Source organism: Crocodylus porosus, unplaced genomic scaffold (genome assembly GCF_001723895.1).
Source record: "Crocodylus porosus isolate Cpor-Errol unplaced genomic scaffold, CroPor_comp1, whole genome shotgun sequence".
Taxonomy (NCBI): domain Eukaryota; kingdom Metazoa; phylum Chordata; order Crocodylia; family Crocodylidae; genus Crocodylus; species Crocodylus porosus.
In genome coordinates this window covers 159,680,060-159,699,335 of record NW_017728906.1, presented here as the reverse complement: position 1 = coordinate 159,699,335, position 19,276 = coordinate 159,680,060, and the positions used below count along the sequence as shown (strand labels likewise).

At 41.5% G+C, this 19,276-nt stretch overlaps 1 protein-coding gene across 3 annotated transcripts in view; it reads right to left on the bottom strand.

The window, feature by feature from the left end:
* DCLK1 (doublecortin like kinase 1) overlaps nucleotides 1-19,276 on the bottom strand; it is a 396,146-nt gene that overhangs the window by 47,665 nt on the left and 329,205 nt on the right. For all 3 annotated transcript variants that reach the window (XM_019530072.1, XM_019530074.1, XM_019530075.1), the window contains 3 exons: nucleotides 14,466-14,574; nucleotides 10,077-10,134; nucleotides 7,372-7,491 (listed from right to left, as the gene is read on the bottom strand). In XM_019530072.1, the coding sequence (XP_019385617.1) occupies nucleotides 7,372-7,491; nucleotides 10,077-10,134; nucleotides 14,466-14,574 (287 nt within the window). The remainder of the gene's footprint in view (nucleotides 1-7,371; nucleotides 7,492-10,076; nucleotides 10,135-14,465; nucleotides 14,575-19,276) is intronic.

The window sequence follows — 19,276 nt, the reverse complement described above, 5'->3', positions numbered from 1 at the left end:
TCGTTTGACCCCAGTACTCTTTCCTGCCATGGCAGGGGGTCGGACTAGATGATCTACTCAGGTCCCTTCTGACTCTAGAAACTATGAAACCATGTAACTTTTAACTCAAGTTAATTTTAAAGATTGCTGACTCTTAACTTCAACTATTTATATTTTTATAAACTTTTCCCATGACTGTTTTTATATTTATTGCAACCACATATGCATCTCTGTGATCCTTCCAGTACCATAATGTGACATGGCATCCAAACTGGCTGAATACCACCTCTGAAGAGGAGAAAATAAAATGAAAGGAATAAAGGAAATGAGAGAAAGTGGTATACCATGACATAAGGGGACATCTTATTTTCTTCATTACCAAGCTGTAAGGCAGACAGCAAATTGCATTCTCTTGCCAGAGATGAGCTGAAAAGAAAAAAAAGAAGCACTGAAGTGCTCTAAGAGGGGCTGAGAGGACAGGAGAAACCCTGGTTCAGTGAACAGGGTAAGGCCAAGCAGAGAAAAATAAACTTTGAATGGATACTATGCAGAAGATTTGGGTCACCAGCCGAAACCAGAGCAGGTTCATTGCGGAAACCCAGATCCCAATGGAACAGAAAAGGAGAGGGAACCAACTCTGCAAAAAGATGGAAAAAGATGGGAAAAGACTGAAAAGACAAGCCCACTTGCATACAGCAGTAAAAAAATGAAGCAGAGGGATTTTAAAAAGAAGATTTAAAAAAAAAGATTTTTCCATAGGTGATGGAGAAGAGTTTTCCATAGTTCCAACTTTGCCAACTCTTACAATTTTATCGCAACTCTCATGCTGCATGATACTTTTCTTAAAGTCTCAGCTTCTGAGTCACAAGAATCTCTTCTTTCATTGGAGGATGCAGGGAGAAAAGTTAGCTTCTAGCCTTTACAGTTGCAGAGAGGAGCTAGAAAAAGATCCTCTCTAGGACAAAAATAAAAAATAATAAAAAAGAAGGTCTATAAAAAAGCAAAACATTTAAGAAATGAAATCTCGCAACTGCTTACCCTACCTGATGATTTGGGGATCTGACTAAACATTGTTGCACTATTGGGACTGGGAGTATCCTAATATCTAAAACAATTTGCTGATTATACTCAGTATGGGTGAAATACAGATGCTGTTTTGAGTAGCTTTGTGAAACATCACACATTCTCAACTAAAGCACTGAATTGCAGCCACAATTCCTTGTCTACAATATGGGGGACAAGACATAGGATGAGCTAATAACATTAGGTCCTAATGCAAGATGAGAAGGATATGAAACAATGAAGAACAGAATGAGATTTGTTTGACTGGGAAATCTGAGTAACTGCCACAGTAGCAGAAAGCTGAGCAAGAGCACTGACTGCAACACAGGGAAGTTCAATCAAGATGTTTACAGAGAAATAGAAGTAGAAAACCTAAGCAATTCTGAAAAATTGGTGTACAATACCTCTGCAGTCATGTGAAAATGAACAAGCTGCTGAAGGCCAGAAATATCTGAAAAAGGTATAAACCCATGTACTTTTGTGGAGACCTCCAAAAACAGAAGATGTGGCACAGGGGATTTAAAGAAAGAGAGAGAGAGAGACTGAAAGAAGAGAGATTCAGCATGTGATTATGATATGCTGGGCACATCTACACATGTGCTTTACTGTGCAGTAAACTAATTTACTGCACAGTAAAGTGTCACCATGTACACATGCATGGCAGTTGGGCTGGTATTGTCTAATTTACAATGTTGTTGAATAGTCCTTTCAGACACAGCTACTATCCAGTGGTGGAGTAAATTACTGTGCTTAACCATACATGTACACAGTGACATCAGGATTAGTTAACTCTAGCTCAAATTGTGCCAGTTTAGTCACTTGTGTTAACTGCACTTGTAAATGCACCCACGCTACTCCCAATCTAGTAAGCAGCATCTTGCTAAACAAACTGGATTCAGTGGACAAGTGGATTCAGCAACAAATTTAAGAGATCTGCATCCTGCAAAGATAAAAGAACTTGTAACAGAAGGCAAAGTTTAGCTAGCTCACTGACAGTATACAAATTAAAATACTCCAGCAAGGATTTATTTTAATTCTGGGTTTTAAAAATACAGCTAAATACAGGATTTGCAGATAATCAATGGCAAATTTGGACTAGAAAGGAAACCTTGTTTCAGCTGGTGAGTCTGATCAATGTTTTTTGAATGATAAGTCAGGGTCTTGGGGGAAACCAGAGTTCAAGAATATGGAAAACCAGGAAAAGGATTAAACTAGATGTAGTGAAAGAGGATGAGGAAGCAGAATGGGCCAAGCTTAAACCCAAAGACAAGACTAAAGGAAGGAGACCAGATCTTTAACAATTTTAGAAGGGATATTTAACCTCATGCCTTATGGCTTCAGCCCACCTCTGACTTCAGTGGCAGAACTAGGATGGAGTACCTGTGCCAGACACCAACTTGGGAGAGCAAGAAATGTAAAAAAATGGCCACCACCACCATACTGGTGGCAGCAGCAACATCCAGAAATCTCCACTGCCCTTGTGTGAGGCAGCTAACCCAGGTTTCCAGCCACATTGTTACCTTTCTGAATTTTTCAGATTAGGATGAAAAGGCCAAATAAAAAGGGAAAATTAACTCATCTCTGTCTTGGATGAAGGTCTCAGAGGAAACCCTCTGGAGCTTCTAGTACTGGCCAGTGTTGGAGACAAAATATTGAGTAGGTGACCCAGTATGGCAATACCAGATCCTACATGTGTGCAAGAGATCAGACTAGTGTTTCTTCCAACTCTAATTCTAATTCCTATGGTTTATGCTCCTGAATCCTAGATCATTATAAGGAATAACAATTACACCAGCCAGGAATCTGGCCCACAGAGAAGATTATTAAGTCTAAGATATAAGGAGAAAGAAAGACAAGTATCTTAAGTCAGAGAGAGAAAGAGAAACACAAGGTATAATGTTGGAAGAAAAAGGAAGAAAAAAAAAGGGGAAGCCTAAACCCAAGAAAGGAAAACAAAATGAGTGCATGGTACATTGATAGAAATTCACCTGAATATGAGGCAGAATAATCTTCTCAGTGGTGGCATTCAAATGCCATAAGTTGTGCCCTCATTTAAAAAAGTATATTAGTGACCTTAGGATCATAGGAAAGTAGTACTGGAAGGGACCTCCCATAAGGCACAACCAAAAGTGACAATTTTTGCCCAATCTGGCCCCTGAAAGCACTCTACAGCCATGACCAGAGACAAGTGCATGGCTTCAGAGTGCTTTAAAAGGGCCTGAGGTGGGGGTGGACTCGAATCCACACTCACCCTCTCCCCCAGCAGTCTACCTGGGGAAACCCCAGAATAGATCTCCCTTCCCTGCCTTCTTCCTCTCCCATGTTAAGTTAGCAAGGAAGGTGGGAGAGAGGGGGCAGAACTAGGGAAAGAGGTTGGGACTATCCAGCAGTTAATGTCTGTTGGCTCAGGAGGACTGATGTAATTCATGGGGTTTTCTGTGCAGTGCTGCAAGTTAGATCCAGGAGCTGTATTTCTACCTGCGCCTATGGTTATGCAGTCCAGCTCTCTGCTCAAGACAGGAGCATCCTTGACTAAACCACGACAGCCAACTCTCTGTCTAACCTGCTCTTGAAAACTTTCAAGGATGGAGATTACACAACTTCTCTACATAGTCTGTTCCAATGTTTGATCACTCTCATACTGAAAAAGTTCTTCCTAATCAATCTAAATTTCACTTTTTTCAGCTTGCTCCTAGTCATATCTCCTATAGCCACAGAGAAAAGCCTATCTCTCTCTTCTCTGTAATGGCCTTCAGGTATTTGAAGACTGTTATCAAATCATCCTCCTTAATCTTCTCTTCTCCAGATTTTCCTCATAAGTCTTGCTTCCCAGGTTCCTAATAATTTTTGTTGCTCTGAACTGGACTCTTTTCCAACTGTCCACACCCTTCTTGAAGTGTGGGGCCCAAAAATGGACATAGTAGTCCAGTATTGTGGCCTTTTTTGATACTGGATTAGTGTTTCCTCAGCTGAATGATGTGCTGTAAAGCATCTAAAGAGTTAATAGGCAACATGATATGTGGCAGAGATGTTTTCAAAATTTTCTCTGAAATATTAGTGGTTCTGTAACCTGCCAACTTCTTCCTAGCTTATTCACACAACAGGTCACTATTATTTTGGCACAAGAGACAAATTTAAGAATGCAATTCCAGCCTTACCCCTAATTCTCTCTCTCTCTCTCTTTTTTAATTAAATCAGACTAACAGCCTTTGAATGTAGTTTTTATAATCACTGCACAGAAAGCAGCAAGTTTGTAAGTGCAGTAGCCAATTTATATATTTATTACCTTGTTATGTAAATGATATAATCTATCTTTTCTTCTGCAAAAGTGAAATCATATCCCTGAGCAGTAGGGGAAATGCTATAATAAATCTTGCTTGTTAAATTGACCAAACCCATGTTATGTTTGAATAATAATTTTGTTTCGTTGTGTAAAAAGGCAAAGTGCCAGAGACCAGATCTTTGCTTCTTTTTATAAGTGCTGCTTGCAGTGTGTTTATATTTGTATTTATGAAGTGCATTTTCTTACACTTCCCCAAGCAGTGAATGACATGCCTGCCATGAAGTGAGAGCAGCACTTGCGGCAGCTATTTATGTCAAACATATTACTGCCAATTAATGCAAGGTGGTATTAACTGAAACTCTGCTCTACAATATTGAGCCTTTTCTTCTTGAATTTCTTTCCTGTCTGTGAGCTTGATTTAAACTCAGGTCTTCAAAAGTCAGTCAATAACAGATGGTTAATCAATTCTAACAGCACACGCTGTGAAATGGAAACAGTCAGCAATTGTTGAATTAACAATTAATAACTTTCCAGAAAGACTTTCCTTGATGCATGCCGAGTACAGCATAACAAGGTTTTTTCCCCCAATTAAATATTAATGAATGGAAGAGAGATTCAGGGAAATAAAATTAACATCTAATTAGGACAGTTCCTTTATTGCCCCTCTCCTTTCCCCCATATACAAATCAGGAACTTATTCAATCAATGTGCTCTAGGAAATTCAGACTTCATCTAACGTCTTTGAAAAAAACTCTTAAAACATGAATATTGTCACAACTAAAAAGAAAAGAAGAGGCAAACCACAGAAGTAAATATCACACCATGTGCAGAAACCCTTAAGAATGAGAGTCTCTCAATAGATGGATGCTTTCTCCATTGGAGAGAGCAGAGAGACAGTGAAAGGAAAACACATTTTCCCAGGAAGTGATTAAAATGGCCTTTTCTGTTTTCAGTTTACTACCTCCTGGTTTAGCTGACCAGAAAGTGGATTATAACTTCTTTTTAAAAAAATGCTGCAGCATAGCAGATATTCAAACGTGGAGTGACAATGGTAGCGTACAAAAATTTTCTCCTGGGAGAGTCATGGGTCTCCCAAAAGATATCACAAGTGTATAGAAGTTTTTCTCCCACAGTAAAAATGGCTGATCTGGGAGAAAAAAAGAACCCTGGCAGAACCAGGGTTAAATCACTATCAGGAGAGTTGTTCCTGGGAGAGCGAATGTCTATACATGCTGACAATGCAGTCTGACCACGAGCCTTCTCAGTTAGCCAGTCATGTCTGCCCTATGCACTGCTGTCATCTGTTGCCAGACAGAATAAGGGAGCCTGCAGAGCATACTGAGATGTGTGCACAGAACCCCCTGGCTGCACAGTATCAGCACAGCAAGCTCTTCACTCTTCAGGGCCTCTGCATTTGAATGTGTGAACGTGGCCCTGGGTAAGTTTTTCTACTACGAGAACAAAGCTAGGAGAATTCTCCCAGAATATTTAGGCTGTGGTCACACATTCAAATAAATTGCGTCTTTAAAACCCGAATGGATGCAGGGTGCTGCTGGAGCTAGAATATTTCAACAACCTGAACTCACATGCTTAAAGCAAATTTGGGCATTTCTATACTACACTGTAGACCACTGGTGAACATATCATCAGTGGTTGTCAAGCATCAGGTTGGACAAGGTATGGCCCACAATTGGTGCTTGATCAGCACACCAATTAGAAGAGACCATTCTGGACTGCAAAAAAAAGTTTCTTCATTGGACACTAGCAACCAAGTTACCTTTGGGAACCATGCAACGCACATCAAAAAGACATGATGGTTGAAGCAAAGAAAGAGACAGCTGGGCTTACTGTGCCTCTGGTGATCGTTAGGCACAGTCTACTTTGTGGGTACAGAGACTGCATTTATTTGCTTTCTGTTTGCAAGTTCATGGTGTTACATTCAGTCCAGTGCCTGCCTGTAAGAACATGGAAGGAAAAGAAAAGTACAAACTTCCAATTCTAATATAGTTGGGAGGCAGTGAAAGTCTTTCTACAGACCATTAAGAGTCCTTTAGAGCTTAAGGGCCAGTGTGGGGTTTGTACACACAACTGACTGACATGCTAATATTGTTGGCATAATATTGAGAAATTATATCTGAAAATTTAGTCCTAAACATTTAAATTATTTGGTTTTCTGCCCCTGGGTAAAATAGCAGTTTCTTCCTCAGTTCCTCTGTGCCTGGCATTTTTTCAGAGATGTGTAATTTAAATGAACTGCTAGCTAAATTCTAAATATATACTTTTGATCATCTATAACATATTGGCCAGGAAGAACCTAAGCTTGACTTTCAAACTCAAGATTGAGTTTGTAGTGGTAGCACCTAGGGAAAAAATCTTTGCTCTTATAAAAAGAATATGCTTGATGTGGAAATCATCATGAAGACCTAAGAATACAATGCTGGTTTTTAAGGTTATTTTTCAGAACAGAACCACAGTTTAAACAGCAGCTTTTAAAAAAAATCTCCATTTAAATCAAGCCAAAAAGGCAGGCTTGATGAAGGGATAACATAATGCAATTGATTCAGATGTTACACGGTAAGCCTAAGTTTGACTTACTCTGTGCTTTATCAGAGGAAATTAAGTTTTTATACTGGTATTTAGAAGTGCTTAAATCAAATATTTCTGATAGATTTAATGGTATAACCTAAGGCCCTTTTTTCTGAAATGGGGAAATAAGACTGGTAAGCCCCAAATTACTGTTTATAAAGTACTTTCTGATACAGTAATCTAAAAGACTTGTGGATCAATTACTCTGAGCTCATCTAGCACATTCCCAGCTTCAGAACTGTGTTAGAAGAAACTAAAGGAACAATTATTTTCCTTATATTGTTTTGTAAACAACCTCTGCAACTCCTAGTATGATTTCATGTGTGAAAAGAGGTGGTCCATCTACTCAGTAATGTAAGGGAAAGTGTCTACAGTTTTATCATGTACTATGACTGAAGATGACTGACACAATCCTGAATCCTGGCCTAGGATAAATAAGTTACCTCCTCCAAAATACTTACCTTCACCAGCTCCATGACAAGGTACAACTCAGTTGGCATGTCCATCTCCTCAATCAGAAGAACAATATTGGGGTGTTTGACTCTTCTTAAAATAGATACCTCATTCTGGATCATGTGTTCCTGCCAGACAGCAAATATTTTAAATACATATGAATTAGTGAGGGAAAAACAAACAAGAAACCCCTTTGCTGCAATTGCACAAACTACTGCATAATCTACTGTTTTTGTTTTAATAGATTTTTTGGAAGTTTTTGAAAGTTGCAAATGGTGTTTATAATGATGTGGAACATGTCTAACAACTAGATCACTATAATGAAAGAGGAACAGGAAAGAGAAGAGAATGAAGAAAATGAAATGGGGGAAGGCAGACCTGTTTCCATTGCATACAAAATGTTGATGATGAAACATCTTTTTTTTCTAATGTAAAACATATTTTCAAATCAATTAAAAGTACAGTGGTGTATCCCAAAAGCCCTAATTATAGAATTATAAAAACCAGCAATAATTCAGTAGTGTAATGATATATATTATATATAATAATTATTTTGCTATTTTCCCTATCATCTAAGGCCATGTGTGGAGGAAATGAGAGGTGTGTGTGCACAACACTTTAAAGTAGGTTAAATGCTTTTGCACTGCTTTAATGGTGTTGGTGTTTGCATGCCTCGGTGGTGTATTGAACATTAATTCCAGCAGCTGTAGGAAATTCGGTGGCGTAATGCACCTTAAATGACTTGGGGCGCAGCAAACTAAAATTCCTTTGAGTTTTAGTTTGCTACCCCTACAACCGTGGAGTGAAGAACTGGGCTCTGTGCAGCTCTGTGGCTCTGCAGGAAGCCCTGCAGACAGCTTGGTAGGAGCACAAGGAAAGCAGGCTCCACCCAGGAAAAGCAGCAAGCATGAACTTCCCCCGCCCCCCTCAGAGCCTGCCTGAGCTGCCTGGGGGCCGGTGCTTCCCTCTGCAGCTACGGTGCTCCCTGCAACTGCCCAAGCCAGGTGCCTGCAGGCAGGTGCCTGAGGGGGCGCCGCCAATTCCATGGAGGGAAGAACCAACCCACCCGCCTACAGTCCAGGGTCCACTCCGCCTGCTGGCAGCTCGCCCTCCCCTCCCTGCTGAAGAGGCAGGTAAGTCATCAGGGTGTGTGCCTGACACAGGGATTTAATCAGCCCTAAAAAGAAGCAGTGTTTTTTAAAACCCACTGCTTGAATTTAGGGCCTCTGTTTCATCTACATACACCCCAGGACCACAGAACCTCGATGCTTTAGTTAAAGCAAATGAATATGTACACCCACACCCCAGCTTAGCTAAATGTCGAATCAAGTAAGCACATCTTGTATGGTACTCTGCAGACTAATAGGCTTTCTGCTCTGCCTAGGACAGAGCATTCCAAAGGCATGTGCCCTCCACTGAGAAGAGTTGCCAGGATAGTTCAAATACCCAGAACTTCCCAAACTGATGTTCACTTTCAAAACAGGATGTCAATCTCTCAGGGTGAAATTACTCATTAGAGTTAGCAGCTGCTAATTGTGAAGAATATTAGTTACTGTTAAGCTTAACACATGCTAGTGATCAGTCACACTAACTTGCATTGATCAGACCTGCCACAAGATGGCTGGTGACCCAGGGCATGGCTAAGGACTGTAAGTCTGCTCTGTGCCTGCCCCATTCACCAACTCTCTATCCACAGTATAGGCTTTGGGGGGGGAATAGAAGGAAAAGGGACCCCCGCACCACTTGGATCACCTCATGCCTCCACCCCCTGATCATGCCCCTAATCAGCCCCTTCATCCCCAGATCGTTGCCTTGCCATCCCAATCAGCCTGAAAGCAGTGGCAATGGAGAGTCCCATTCCTTGCCTGCTTCCAAGCTCTTTGCAGTCTGCATCACGCCCATGCACCCAGATCCAGCCCCCACTGTGCTCTGCAGCTTCTTAGAAGCTCCTTTCCCCCTCCACTTATTCCCCCCTTCCCCCTTCAGATGCAGGGCCCAGCAGGGACTGCTACAAGGAGCCCAGGAGAAGGCAGAAAGGCGGGAACCCCTTAAAGCCACTGCCACCATTCTTGGGCTCATTGAAGTGGTAGAGTAGATCGGGGAGGGGGAGAAGGGTGGAGGGGCCAATGGTAAGCAGAGGGGATGATTGAGAGGGCAATTCAGGGGCAGATCAGGTGACTGGCACAGCTGGGAGGCAATCTGGGGGTGGAGGGGAAAATTTAAGGGGATGGGAGGAGCCTGGCATCTCCTTGTCCACCCACCCTCTGCCTCCCTCTGTCCCCCGCTTCTCCTGCCCTCCCTCCCCACTTCCCCATTCTCCTGGTCCCCCTGCCTCTCCCTTTGCCCTCCCTTGCAACTTACCCTCTCACCACTCAGCTCCTTCCCAGCTGTCAGTCCTTGAAGAAAGCTAGTCCATGCTTGGAGTGGTGCCTCCTGGGATACTGGAGGACCACAAATTGATGATTTTATCCCAGGTGAAAAGCCAGATATTAACTTAACTTGAGCTAGGTAGCATAGCTCAAAGAAATCCTTGCCTTGGAATAACTTTAAGATGTTTGGGGGGCATGTAGCCCTTGTCAACGAGCCTTAATGTGTGATCATTCAAGTTTTAAGTGCACTTAACGTGGTCTAACTGTAACACGTAATCTCACCCTGCAAAAAAACCCATTTTGCTAGAAATACTTTGAGCCCTTATTTGATCTTTTGAACTTACTTTTCCTCTACATTTACTTTTTTTGATGATTTTCAGAGCATATTCTCTACCAGTTGACCTGAGGAGAGAAAAATTCAACTTTCAGTCATGGTGAACATTTTTTCCCCAGCAGATTCTGTTTTTGCCATTAAAGTAACTGTTTGCCAAACTTAGCAAATAACTTCAGCCAAAGAAACTGAAAAAAAATCTTGAAAAAGGCAAAACATTTCAAATCTTCTAAGTTGTTTCATTTTTTTAGTTTAAAATGTTATTGGATTAATAATTTTTCTTTAATTAAAAAACCCCCAAAGTATGTTATCCCTGGAGCATTAAAATAAATGCTTTGAGTTAAATGAAATTTTTTAAAAATAAATTTTGTTCTGATAATTTTGTAAAGTTAGTTCTACTTATGACTGCTAAATTAAAAAATATATAATCTGAATAATTTTGAAAGGCATAACAAGTATATGGCAATCCTGTGGTGTTTAAAGATAATGTTGCTAGTGAGATAAAACAGATTAATAAAGTCTCGGGTCATACAGAGATGATAGGAACAGTCCATAAGGGCATATAAAATATAATTTTAGGTTTTAATGCCATTGAGGTAGCTATTAGAAATGAACATCTATGATCACTAATAATCCAATATTTATTGCAAAGTAGTTATGCACTCAATTTGTTAAAAAACTAAATATAATAATGTCTTTTTTAAAGCAAGTTACAACTCTGATTCTGATAGTTAACAGAGCTGATCATGAAACTCCATTTACCCAGCTCCAATTTCACTACAAACATGAAATGGAGATCAGAAATTAAAGTAAAAAACCTTTCTAGAAAGTATTGCTGTTTCACAATAATGCTCTAAATATAACTTGCAGAACACTGTCCTTACATAATTACTTTAACATGCTATTGGTTAAAATAAAAAGTAAAAATCATCTCTAAAATTTCACACAGCAATTGCTTCATTCTTCATCAAGTGAAACACAGTAACATTGAGAAATGCTAGAAGTGCATACTGTCTGCTGCCAAAAAAGGGTGGTCTGCCTGCCAAGTGGAAACATAAGTGAGTCATGAACTGAAAATATTGTTTTAAGGGACTGCTTGGACACTTTAATTGCCATACTGAAATATGCAGATATCTCTTAGTAATGGCATAATGCTGGAGTATTCATTTTAGGATGTATGGGAACATTTATAAAAGTGCAAAAAGTGACAAACTTAGTTGCAGTTGAGTTCTAAAATCAGTAGGGTCCTCAAATAGACTTTAAATTAGGATACAAATTAAGAAAATGTGTAATAAGTAAATTCTGGATGATGTTCATGTCTTCAAAAGTACAGCTTGTCTATTAAAGGCCCCAAGAAAATAAAAAACAGGAATACCATAACATCCATGTTTTCCCCACTAGAGGGCTTCATGCTACAACTCTGAGAAATGGGCCACTCTTAGCCCTGAGGTGGCCTTGATGAGGATGCACTTATTCCAAGTACATACATGTGAACAAGATAAGGAACAGATAGAGATATTTACAGTGTAAATTTCTTTTTGGAATATGGGAGGAGTGGGGCACAGGTGGGATGTGGCTCAGATGCCTAGGGTTAAATCTCAGGTAAATGTAATTTTTCATTGCCAGTTAATTAGATTGTTTGACTGCATTTTGAATGTTTTCTTTCTGTCACAAGAAAGGGAATTAAATACTCTGTGGTGGTTCTATAGACTGTTTACTCTGAAATACTGGAAACATTAAATAGCCTGGAAATATGAAATTTTGCAAATCTCTGAAAGTTAGAAAACTAACATGTCTGATAACATACTTGAAAGACACATTACTCAAATAACTGAAACAAAGAGATAACAAGCAGATGACAACATCCCTTTTTGGTTTGGCAAAAAAGAAAACAGAACCTAGGAAAATGCAAATAATTATCCTACTTCTCCTTATTAGCTGTCCAGGCACAGACTGTCCCAACCATTGAAATGCTGGTGGCTTACAGACCTTTCACTGGACATTCAGAACAATACCAGATACTCACGGTGAGATGAACGTTATTTCTTGCTCTTTCTTGAGCAACAAAAACTTGCAGTGCAAAGTAGGAAATAGTGATTATTGCTATATAAAAGTTTATAACGATGGTACAAGTACCTGGTATATTCCTTGACTTTTGATTAATTAAAATAACCCACCCCAATAAGGGGCTCAGTGCTTCTTTCCTTGAACACTCTAAGATCTCACAAAGTCCAATGAAAATTTTGGTGTGCCTGGAATGTGGCATCATGTTCATAATTATTTGTATAGAACATATATGCATGCATATGAATAAATAATACATTATGTATGATAAATTGGAAATATGCAATAAATACTATGTATGAAGTTCCCCTGAAGGGCTTAAGTAGGGTAAGCCAATCCTAGCCTAGTGGTAGTTTTTAACAGATCAAAATATCATTTCTGAAATTCTAATAGGACACAAGCAAGGAGAGCTTCCCCCAGCTCCCTGGAGTCAACCTGCAAATGCCTGAGGTATCGGACTTTAAACTTAGGGCTTCGAAATGACAGTTTAGGTCCTTTTGGAAGGTGTTTTTCATTTATTAGTTTGACTGTTTCTTGTTCTCTAAACTCAATGATGGCTTAGGTATCCAATGTTACGGGGGATACATATAAGGAATATTAACAGTTATTTTCTATTCTCAAAATATTCCTAAAAATGTCTCTCATACACACCCACGGAATATACATGAAGGTGTAGTCTGGAGATTTTATCAACCCTCAACCAGACCACTGAATCATATATTCCCCAAATAAAGGGCAGGGGTAACTCTTCTAACTCTTCTCCTTTGCTCTCCTTAAGGGGATCTTGACATGGCTAAGAGCCACAGGACACAAAACTTTCAAGAAGTGCATGCCCTGAAGTCAGTGATCTGTGCACAGCACCTCAGTTCAAATAACACTTTGTCATTGAATGCCTTCTTGAAATAAACCATAAGCAAGAACTGAAGAAGAAACAAAATAAGTGATGAACAGAGGGAATGAAAAGATTGTTTATATTTAACTACTACTGTCTCTGCAGGGGTTACATTTAAATGCCCTGAGAATACCATGCAGCTCACAAGCCAAGAGATAGCCACCATTGTTATAGTGTATTCAGTACATAGAGAACAGAGTTTATTAAAGATATCTTAGAAGGGCTGATGTTTAACACTCCTTCATGGTGTAGCCAGTTCTAAAATTACTGTTCAGCACCACTACATACGTGCCCGTTAGGACTGTGCAAAGCTTCAGTCCGTGATTCAATTTGGCGGAGATTTGGCCTGATTCAGTGACCAAATCTCTGAATCCAAATTGAATCAGAGGACCCTTTAATCTCTCCAGTTTGAATTGGAACCCTCCGAATTGATTCAGAGAGATTCGGAAAGATTCAGAGATTCAGACATAGACACAGCTTTAAATGTTTTTTCTACATACCCCTAGGTAGCAGGCAGCTCATGAATGCTGCAATGCCGGGGTGCATAGAGCGTCCCACAGAAGCCCTGCACCCCCCATGGCTGATTGCCGAGTTGGGGGGTGCACAGCGCTCCCCTGCGGACTTCTGGTCCACTTCTGGGTTTGCCACTGAACACGTGGAGGCCCCCCCTGAACTCCTGATGCACCCCAGCATCGCAGCATTCACAAGCCACACTGGTACCTCGAGGTATGTTGAAAAAACATCTAAAGCTGTGTCTATGTCCGAATCGCTGATTCTCTGAATCAGCATCAAATCTTCAGATTCAGATTTGGCCAAATCAAATCAGGGACAGTGATCTGAGTCAATGAATCAAATCACTCCCCCTGATTTAGGCCGAATCCAAATAGAACAGGGCCTGTTTGCACACCCCCAATGCCTGTATGAGGTAGTTAACTGTGTTACTTACTCTGAAGTCAGGCAAAAGGCAGGCCAGAGCATCTGCTGCAGGTGATGAAGTGAGCTCTTGCTTGTGAAATCTTATGTATCCCTAATTCAACTTAATCTAAAAGATGCATCTCTCCCCTGCCCTCTACATACATACCAATTTTGTGTATATAATTTTCATCTACAAAATATTTTTGCAACCGGCCTGAACTGTACTGAAGTCTGTTCTGACCAGTACAAAAGAGAAACTTCAAAAATAGATAGCAAGAAAATAGTTTTCAAAACATTATTTTAGTAAAACAAGGAAGATTTAGGTGAAAAAATGGTAGAATTATGCTGAACCTAGGAAGGGAAAAACTTTCATAGCAGAAGTTATTAGACTACTTTTTCCATTTTTTTACATCTGGAGTTGAGACATTACCTTATTCCACATGTCCCACAGTCTGCAAATAAAGATATGATCTACGAAGAGCATAACATTAATGATTGCTTTTACAGTAATAAGCAAATAATCCATCTCACCTTTCTATACACTCCTTTACAATAGCAAAATTTCCATCCCCTATAGTCCTTCCAACTTTATATCTCTCTGCTATTGATGCTGGAACCTGGAAGCCTTCCTCCAACACTTCTGAAAGAATCATTAATACATTTTTATTGGTAGTGAAGGAAACACAGATGTTGCACATAACATGCAGTTTAGTCTATGGTCTAGGAGACTGGAAACCATTCAGAATCAATATCTCATTTACTGTACAGCAAAACTATGCTGCTGACACTGTATATACTCAACAGGTTCACACAGATAAAATGATGAAAAATAAAACCTCCACAGGCTCTAGACTTACAGACATTTAAGTTTTACATGAGTTACAGCTGTCACTGCAACAAGCTCACAGCATAATAAAGATACTGCATTCTTTTTGTTAAAATGGTGATCTGCACAAGCGCAGTCCAGCCTTAGATAGAGTTGGAACTTCATGACAAAGCATGATTAAATATACGTACCAAAGAAGTCCAACACTCAAGCACTTGCTTTATTACATCCTGTAAACTGAGACATCCATAAAATTCTTCATGTGCTAAGTGCTATTTTCCCTCAATATTAAATACTTAATTTTTAAACAAATGTTCTCAATAATCTCACCTTCATATGCAACCTGGGCACCAGATGTCTAGGTATAGTTGCATTACACATTGTGCCTAAGCACACAAAACATTTGTAGCTTCAGCTATTTTGGCACACACAAACGCACCACAACTCTTGAAATGTTTTCAAAAGAGCAGTTTATCAGTAGCTAATAAAGCTTCCAAAAGCTGAGGCCATACGCTTCAACTTACACTAATCACAACTATGCCACATAGAAGTAGGAAGTAGTGACTAATATCTACATCTCTTACAGATGTGACTCTTAAATTTACATTTTAACAGCAGTAAATTTTAATTGGATTTCACACAACAGAGTAAAAAATATGAGTTCTTGACATGAAAGATGTTCGTTTGTTGTAATCTTGTGTTTCAGATAGAGTGCTGCACTTTGTGGGAGAGAGGGGACAGAAGGCATGTTTTGCCTTAAATTATAAATGGTACAGAGTTGTTTTTCTCAGGTAACGTGTGTTAGAATTAAAAGGATCAGACTGTACACTGCCCCTTAGCTGTCCTTTCTTCACCCTTGGCATGTGGCAAGAATATCCATCTCTGTGCAAGGACACAAGAAGGAAGCATGTGCCAGTTCCAGTGTGTTTGTAGAACTTCCACAGTCCCATGTTCTGTGGCTGTCATTTATCTGTTGAAGCCCAAAGTGATTCCCATACTTCTCAGTAAAGTAGCTTTACATGCAAGAAACATTCCCTTGTAGACATAGTATGGAGGAGCTACTAAAATACCATCTCTTGCAAGGAGATTGAGGGCATTTTGGTAAATATCTTGACCATTCTCTAAATCAGTGTGGGCCAACCCTTTTGGCAGGGATGCCACAGACTAGCACTGCTCCCTTCCTCCACCAAGTGCCACTGCAAATCTCTTCCCTTGTCTGATCTGTTTCTTTGCTTTTTGTCCTGTGCTCCTTACCCAATCCATTGCTCTACTTTCTGTTTCCTTCCCTATACTCCCTGACCCACCTGTTGTCTTGTTTTCTGCTTCCTGCTCTATCTGCCACTGTGATGCTTGTCTCCTCCCTGATCACCTACATGCCACACACACAGACTGCCGATGCCATTTGTGGAACATGTGTTGGAGGCTGACAACCCTTGCTCTATACTTTCATTGCAGAAAGAGGTTGTTAAGAGACAGTGGCTTCCAGGGAACTTTTAAAGATTAAGGGGATTATAAAAATAACTAATTTATATAGATTTCAATTAATCATTGCTTTTATTTTAAAATCAAATCCATCTGCTTCACACCATTTATCTCATCCTGAGACATTATCAACAGGCTGTGGCACTGGCACTTGGTTTTCTAATGCATATCTGAACTGTATAGTCTATGTGACAGTCTAAACTCATCTAAGCAAGGAGTAGCTCAATTTACAGGTAAGCAAAACGTTCACTTCCCCGTTGATACTCAAATTTATGGAAATAAAATAGAAAATTAAACAGAAGAAATATTATGGGGTATCCCCTGTGGCAATGAAGATCTTGAAATGTGGTCATGAGCAAGGGGTAGTTCAGTCTCTTTGGCTAGGAACAGACATTCAAAAAGCCACAACCTGAATTGATTTAATCCTTGAAGGTTAGTCTAACCAGCCTAGATCGAACCAATTTGCAAGTGAATAGATATACAGGAAATGTAAGCACATGCCTGCAGTGGCTCAGGTCAGATGCCTGGGGGTGCTAGAGTAACCTCGGTTGCAGGGAAGCTGTGTGAGGTGGGGGGAGAGGGGTAGGCATGGCTAGGCTCGACAGCAGCTTCAAGTGAACTGGCCAGGGATGGGGTTTAATTCCCTACTCAGTGTCCCACCAGCATGGACCCAAGCTAGGGTCCTCCTGGTGCTTTCCCCTCGCTGTTCCAGTGGTGGGGACAGGGGTGTGGCCAGAGGCCGGCTGGCATGGCCCCTGAAGCTGAGAGGGCAGGGAGGGTTTTTTTCCCCCCCCTCTGCCCCATGGGACTTCAGCCAGGTTCTGCCACCTCCAGCAGCCACTGATAGCTCCCTGTGTGGGGTGAGTGGCAGAATAACCTCCCTCCCTGCTCCCTCACCTAAGGGGGCCTTGCTGGATGGCTTCTGACCATGCCCCTGCTCTTGCTGCTGGAGTGGCAAGGGGATGGGGACTCTGTTGGAGGCAGCACCCTGTCATGGTTTCCTGGGAGTGCAAGCCTCTTTCCGGCACGGGCTGTGCTGTTGATGGGAGCAGGGCGGGGTGGGCCAGGTGGTGACAGCTGCCCTAGACTGTGCAAGGCAAGCAGTGGCAGTATGCTAGGAGAAGCATGGGGGACTATGGCCACCCTTCTGAGCCCTGGTACCACTGCTTGCTCCACACAGTCTGTGGCAGCTCTGCCTACCCCACCTCACTCTGCTCCCACCTGCAGTGCAGCCCGGCTACCAGGAAGAGGCCTGCACTCCTGGGAAACCATGACAGCTGCTGCTACCCCCATCAAGGTGCAGGGGTGGGGGCGTAGCCAGAGGCTGGCCGGCATGGCGCCCTTAGATGGGTGGGGGCAGGGAAGGGACCATTTCCCCCTTCCTCCAGCATCTGGCAGATGAGGCAGGGAAGGAACTTATTTCACCACTTGCCCCACACAGGCAGCGATTGGCAGTGGTGGCAGTCAGGGTTGGCAGCCCCTGGCAGTGGTTCCCTGGAGGTAGAAGGGTTGTAGTGGGAAATAAACCCTCAGGGGCCATGCTGGCTGGCTTCTGGCATCACCCCAGCTGTGAGGGAGGGGAGTGCCAGGTGGACCCGAGCTTGGGTATGTGCCAGTGGGACAGGGACTTAAACCCCCTCCCTGGCCAGTTCAATCGAGGCTACTTCTGGGGCTGGCCATGCCCCTGTTGCTGAAGCAGCAAACGGAGAAATGCCTGGCAGGTCCATGATGGTGGGACAGGGGAGGGAGGGAGGGGGGAATAAGCCTCTTCCCTTCCCCTTTTACCTTAAGGGGTTTGGCATTTGGCCATGCCACCATCCAGTTCTGCTCTAGCTAAGGAGCAGAGGGGTGGGGCCAGCCCTATTCCATTGGAGCAGAGAGCATAGCCCTTCCCTGGGCTGCAGAGCATGCTGGGATGCTGGGGGACTCTGATTTAATTTAAATTAGGAATGGGTCTGGGGCAGAAGTTCTATAAACCAGTTTGAGCTCTATTAGTTAAGTCTGATACTACATTCAACCAGGTTTATCTCAAACCAGTTTCGGTCATGTTGAAACTGGTTTATGTACACTGAACTTATGTTCTGTTACAGGTTCAAACCAGTTTCTAATCACTTAAACCAGTTTATGTGCAACTTTTGTCCTTAGCCATATGGACCAATTGTACCTTAAGGTTCCTATCATTTCCTCACACACAGGTGGGCAAATGGGCCTAGATCATTTTAGAACTTGATCTCCCTGGTATTTTAGAAGTGTTTTTTAGTTTTTACATTTGACTGATTATTGCTTTAAACTACATCTTCTCTCTGTTTTATCAAGTCCTTTGATTCCTTTTATTTTTTATTTTGTTTTTCATTTTTTATAGATGTATTTTTAAATTATGTACCTGCATAGGTGGGCATAGGTAAGGGGTGATGTAAGTAAAATGAGCGCAATAGGTTGGTCTGCCTCTTTAAGGTGAAGCCCCCTGCAAAACAAGGTATTTGGGCCAGAAGGAGAGGAACCAGCTGGAAAGAGGTCAGGTGACACCCTGATGAGCAACTGATTCTGATGGACCGAGGCTGTAAATCCACAGTGAATTGGTTCTGGGGGAAAAAAGCCTTTTGTTGCAGGACCCTGCAAAAGTACATGTCCACTGTCCACTTTAAGTTCTTCTAATGTGGGATAAGATGTGCTAAAGCTTTTTCCCAGAATGAGGTGATGTGTGTCTGCAGGGCTTCTGTGAGCCATTTCAGGGACAAAACTGGCCAAAAGTATGTGCTCTTGTTCACCACCTACTGGCAGAGGAGTTGCAATCCAAGTGGGTTAGGCTATGAGCCTAAGCCTAGGGACAGAAGTTACACATAAACTGGTATAAGTGATCAGAAACTAGTTCCAATCTGTAACATAACAGAAGTTCAGTGCACATAAATCACTTTCCATGTGCCTGAAACTGCTTTAAGATAAACCAGACAGGTTACAAGGGTGGGCGGACAAGAATAGGATGGGTTTCAACACAGACAAGTGCAAGGTGATGCACCTCGGGAGGAACAACTGG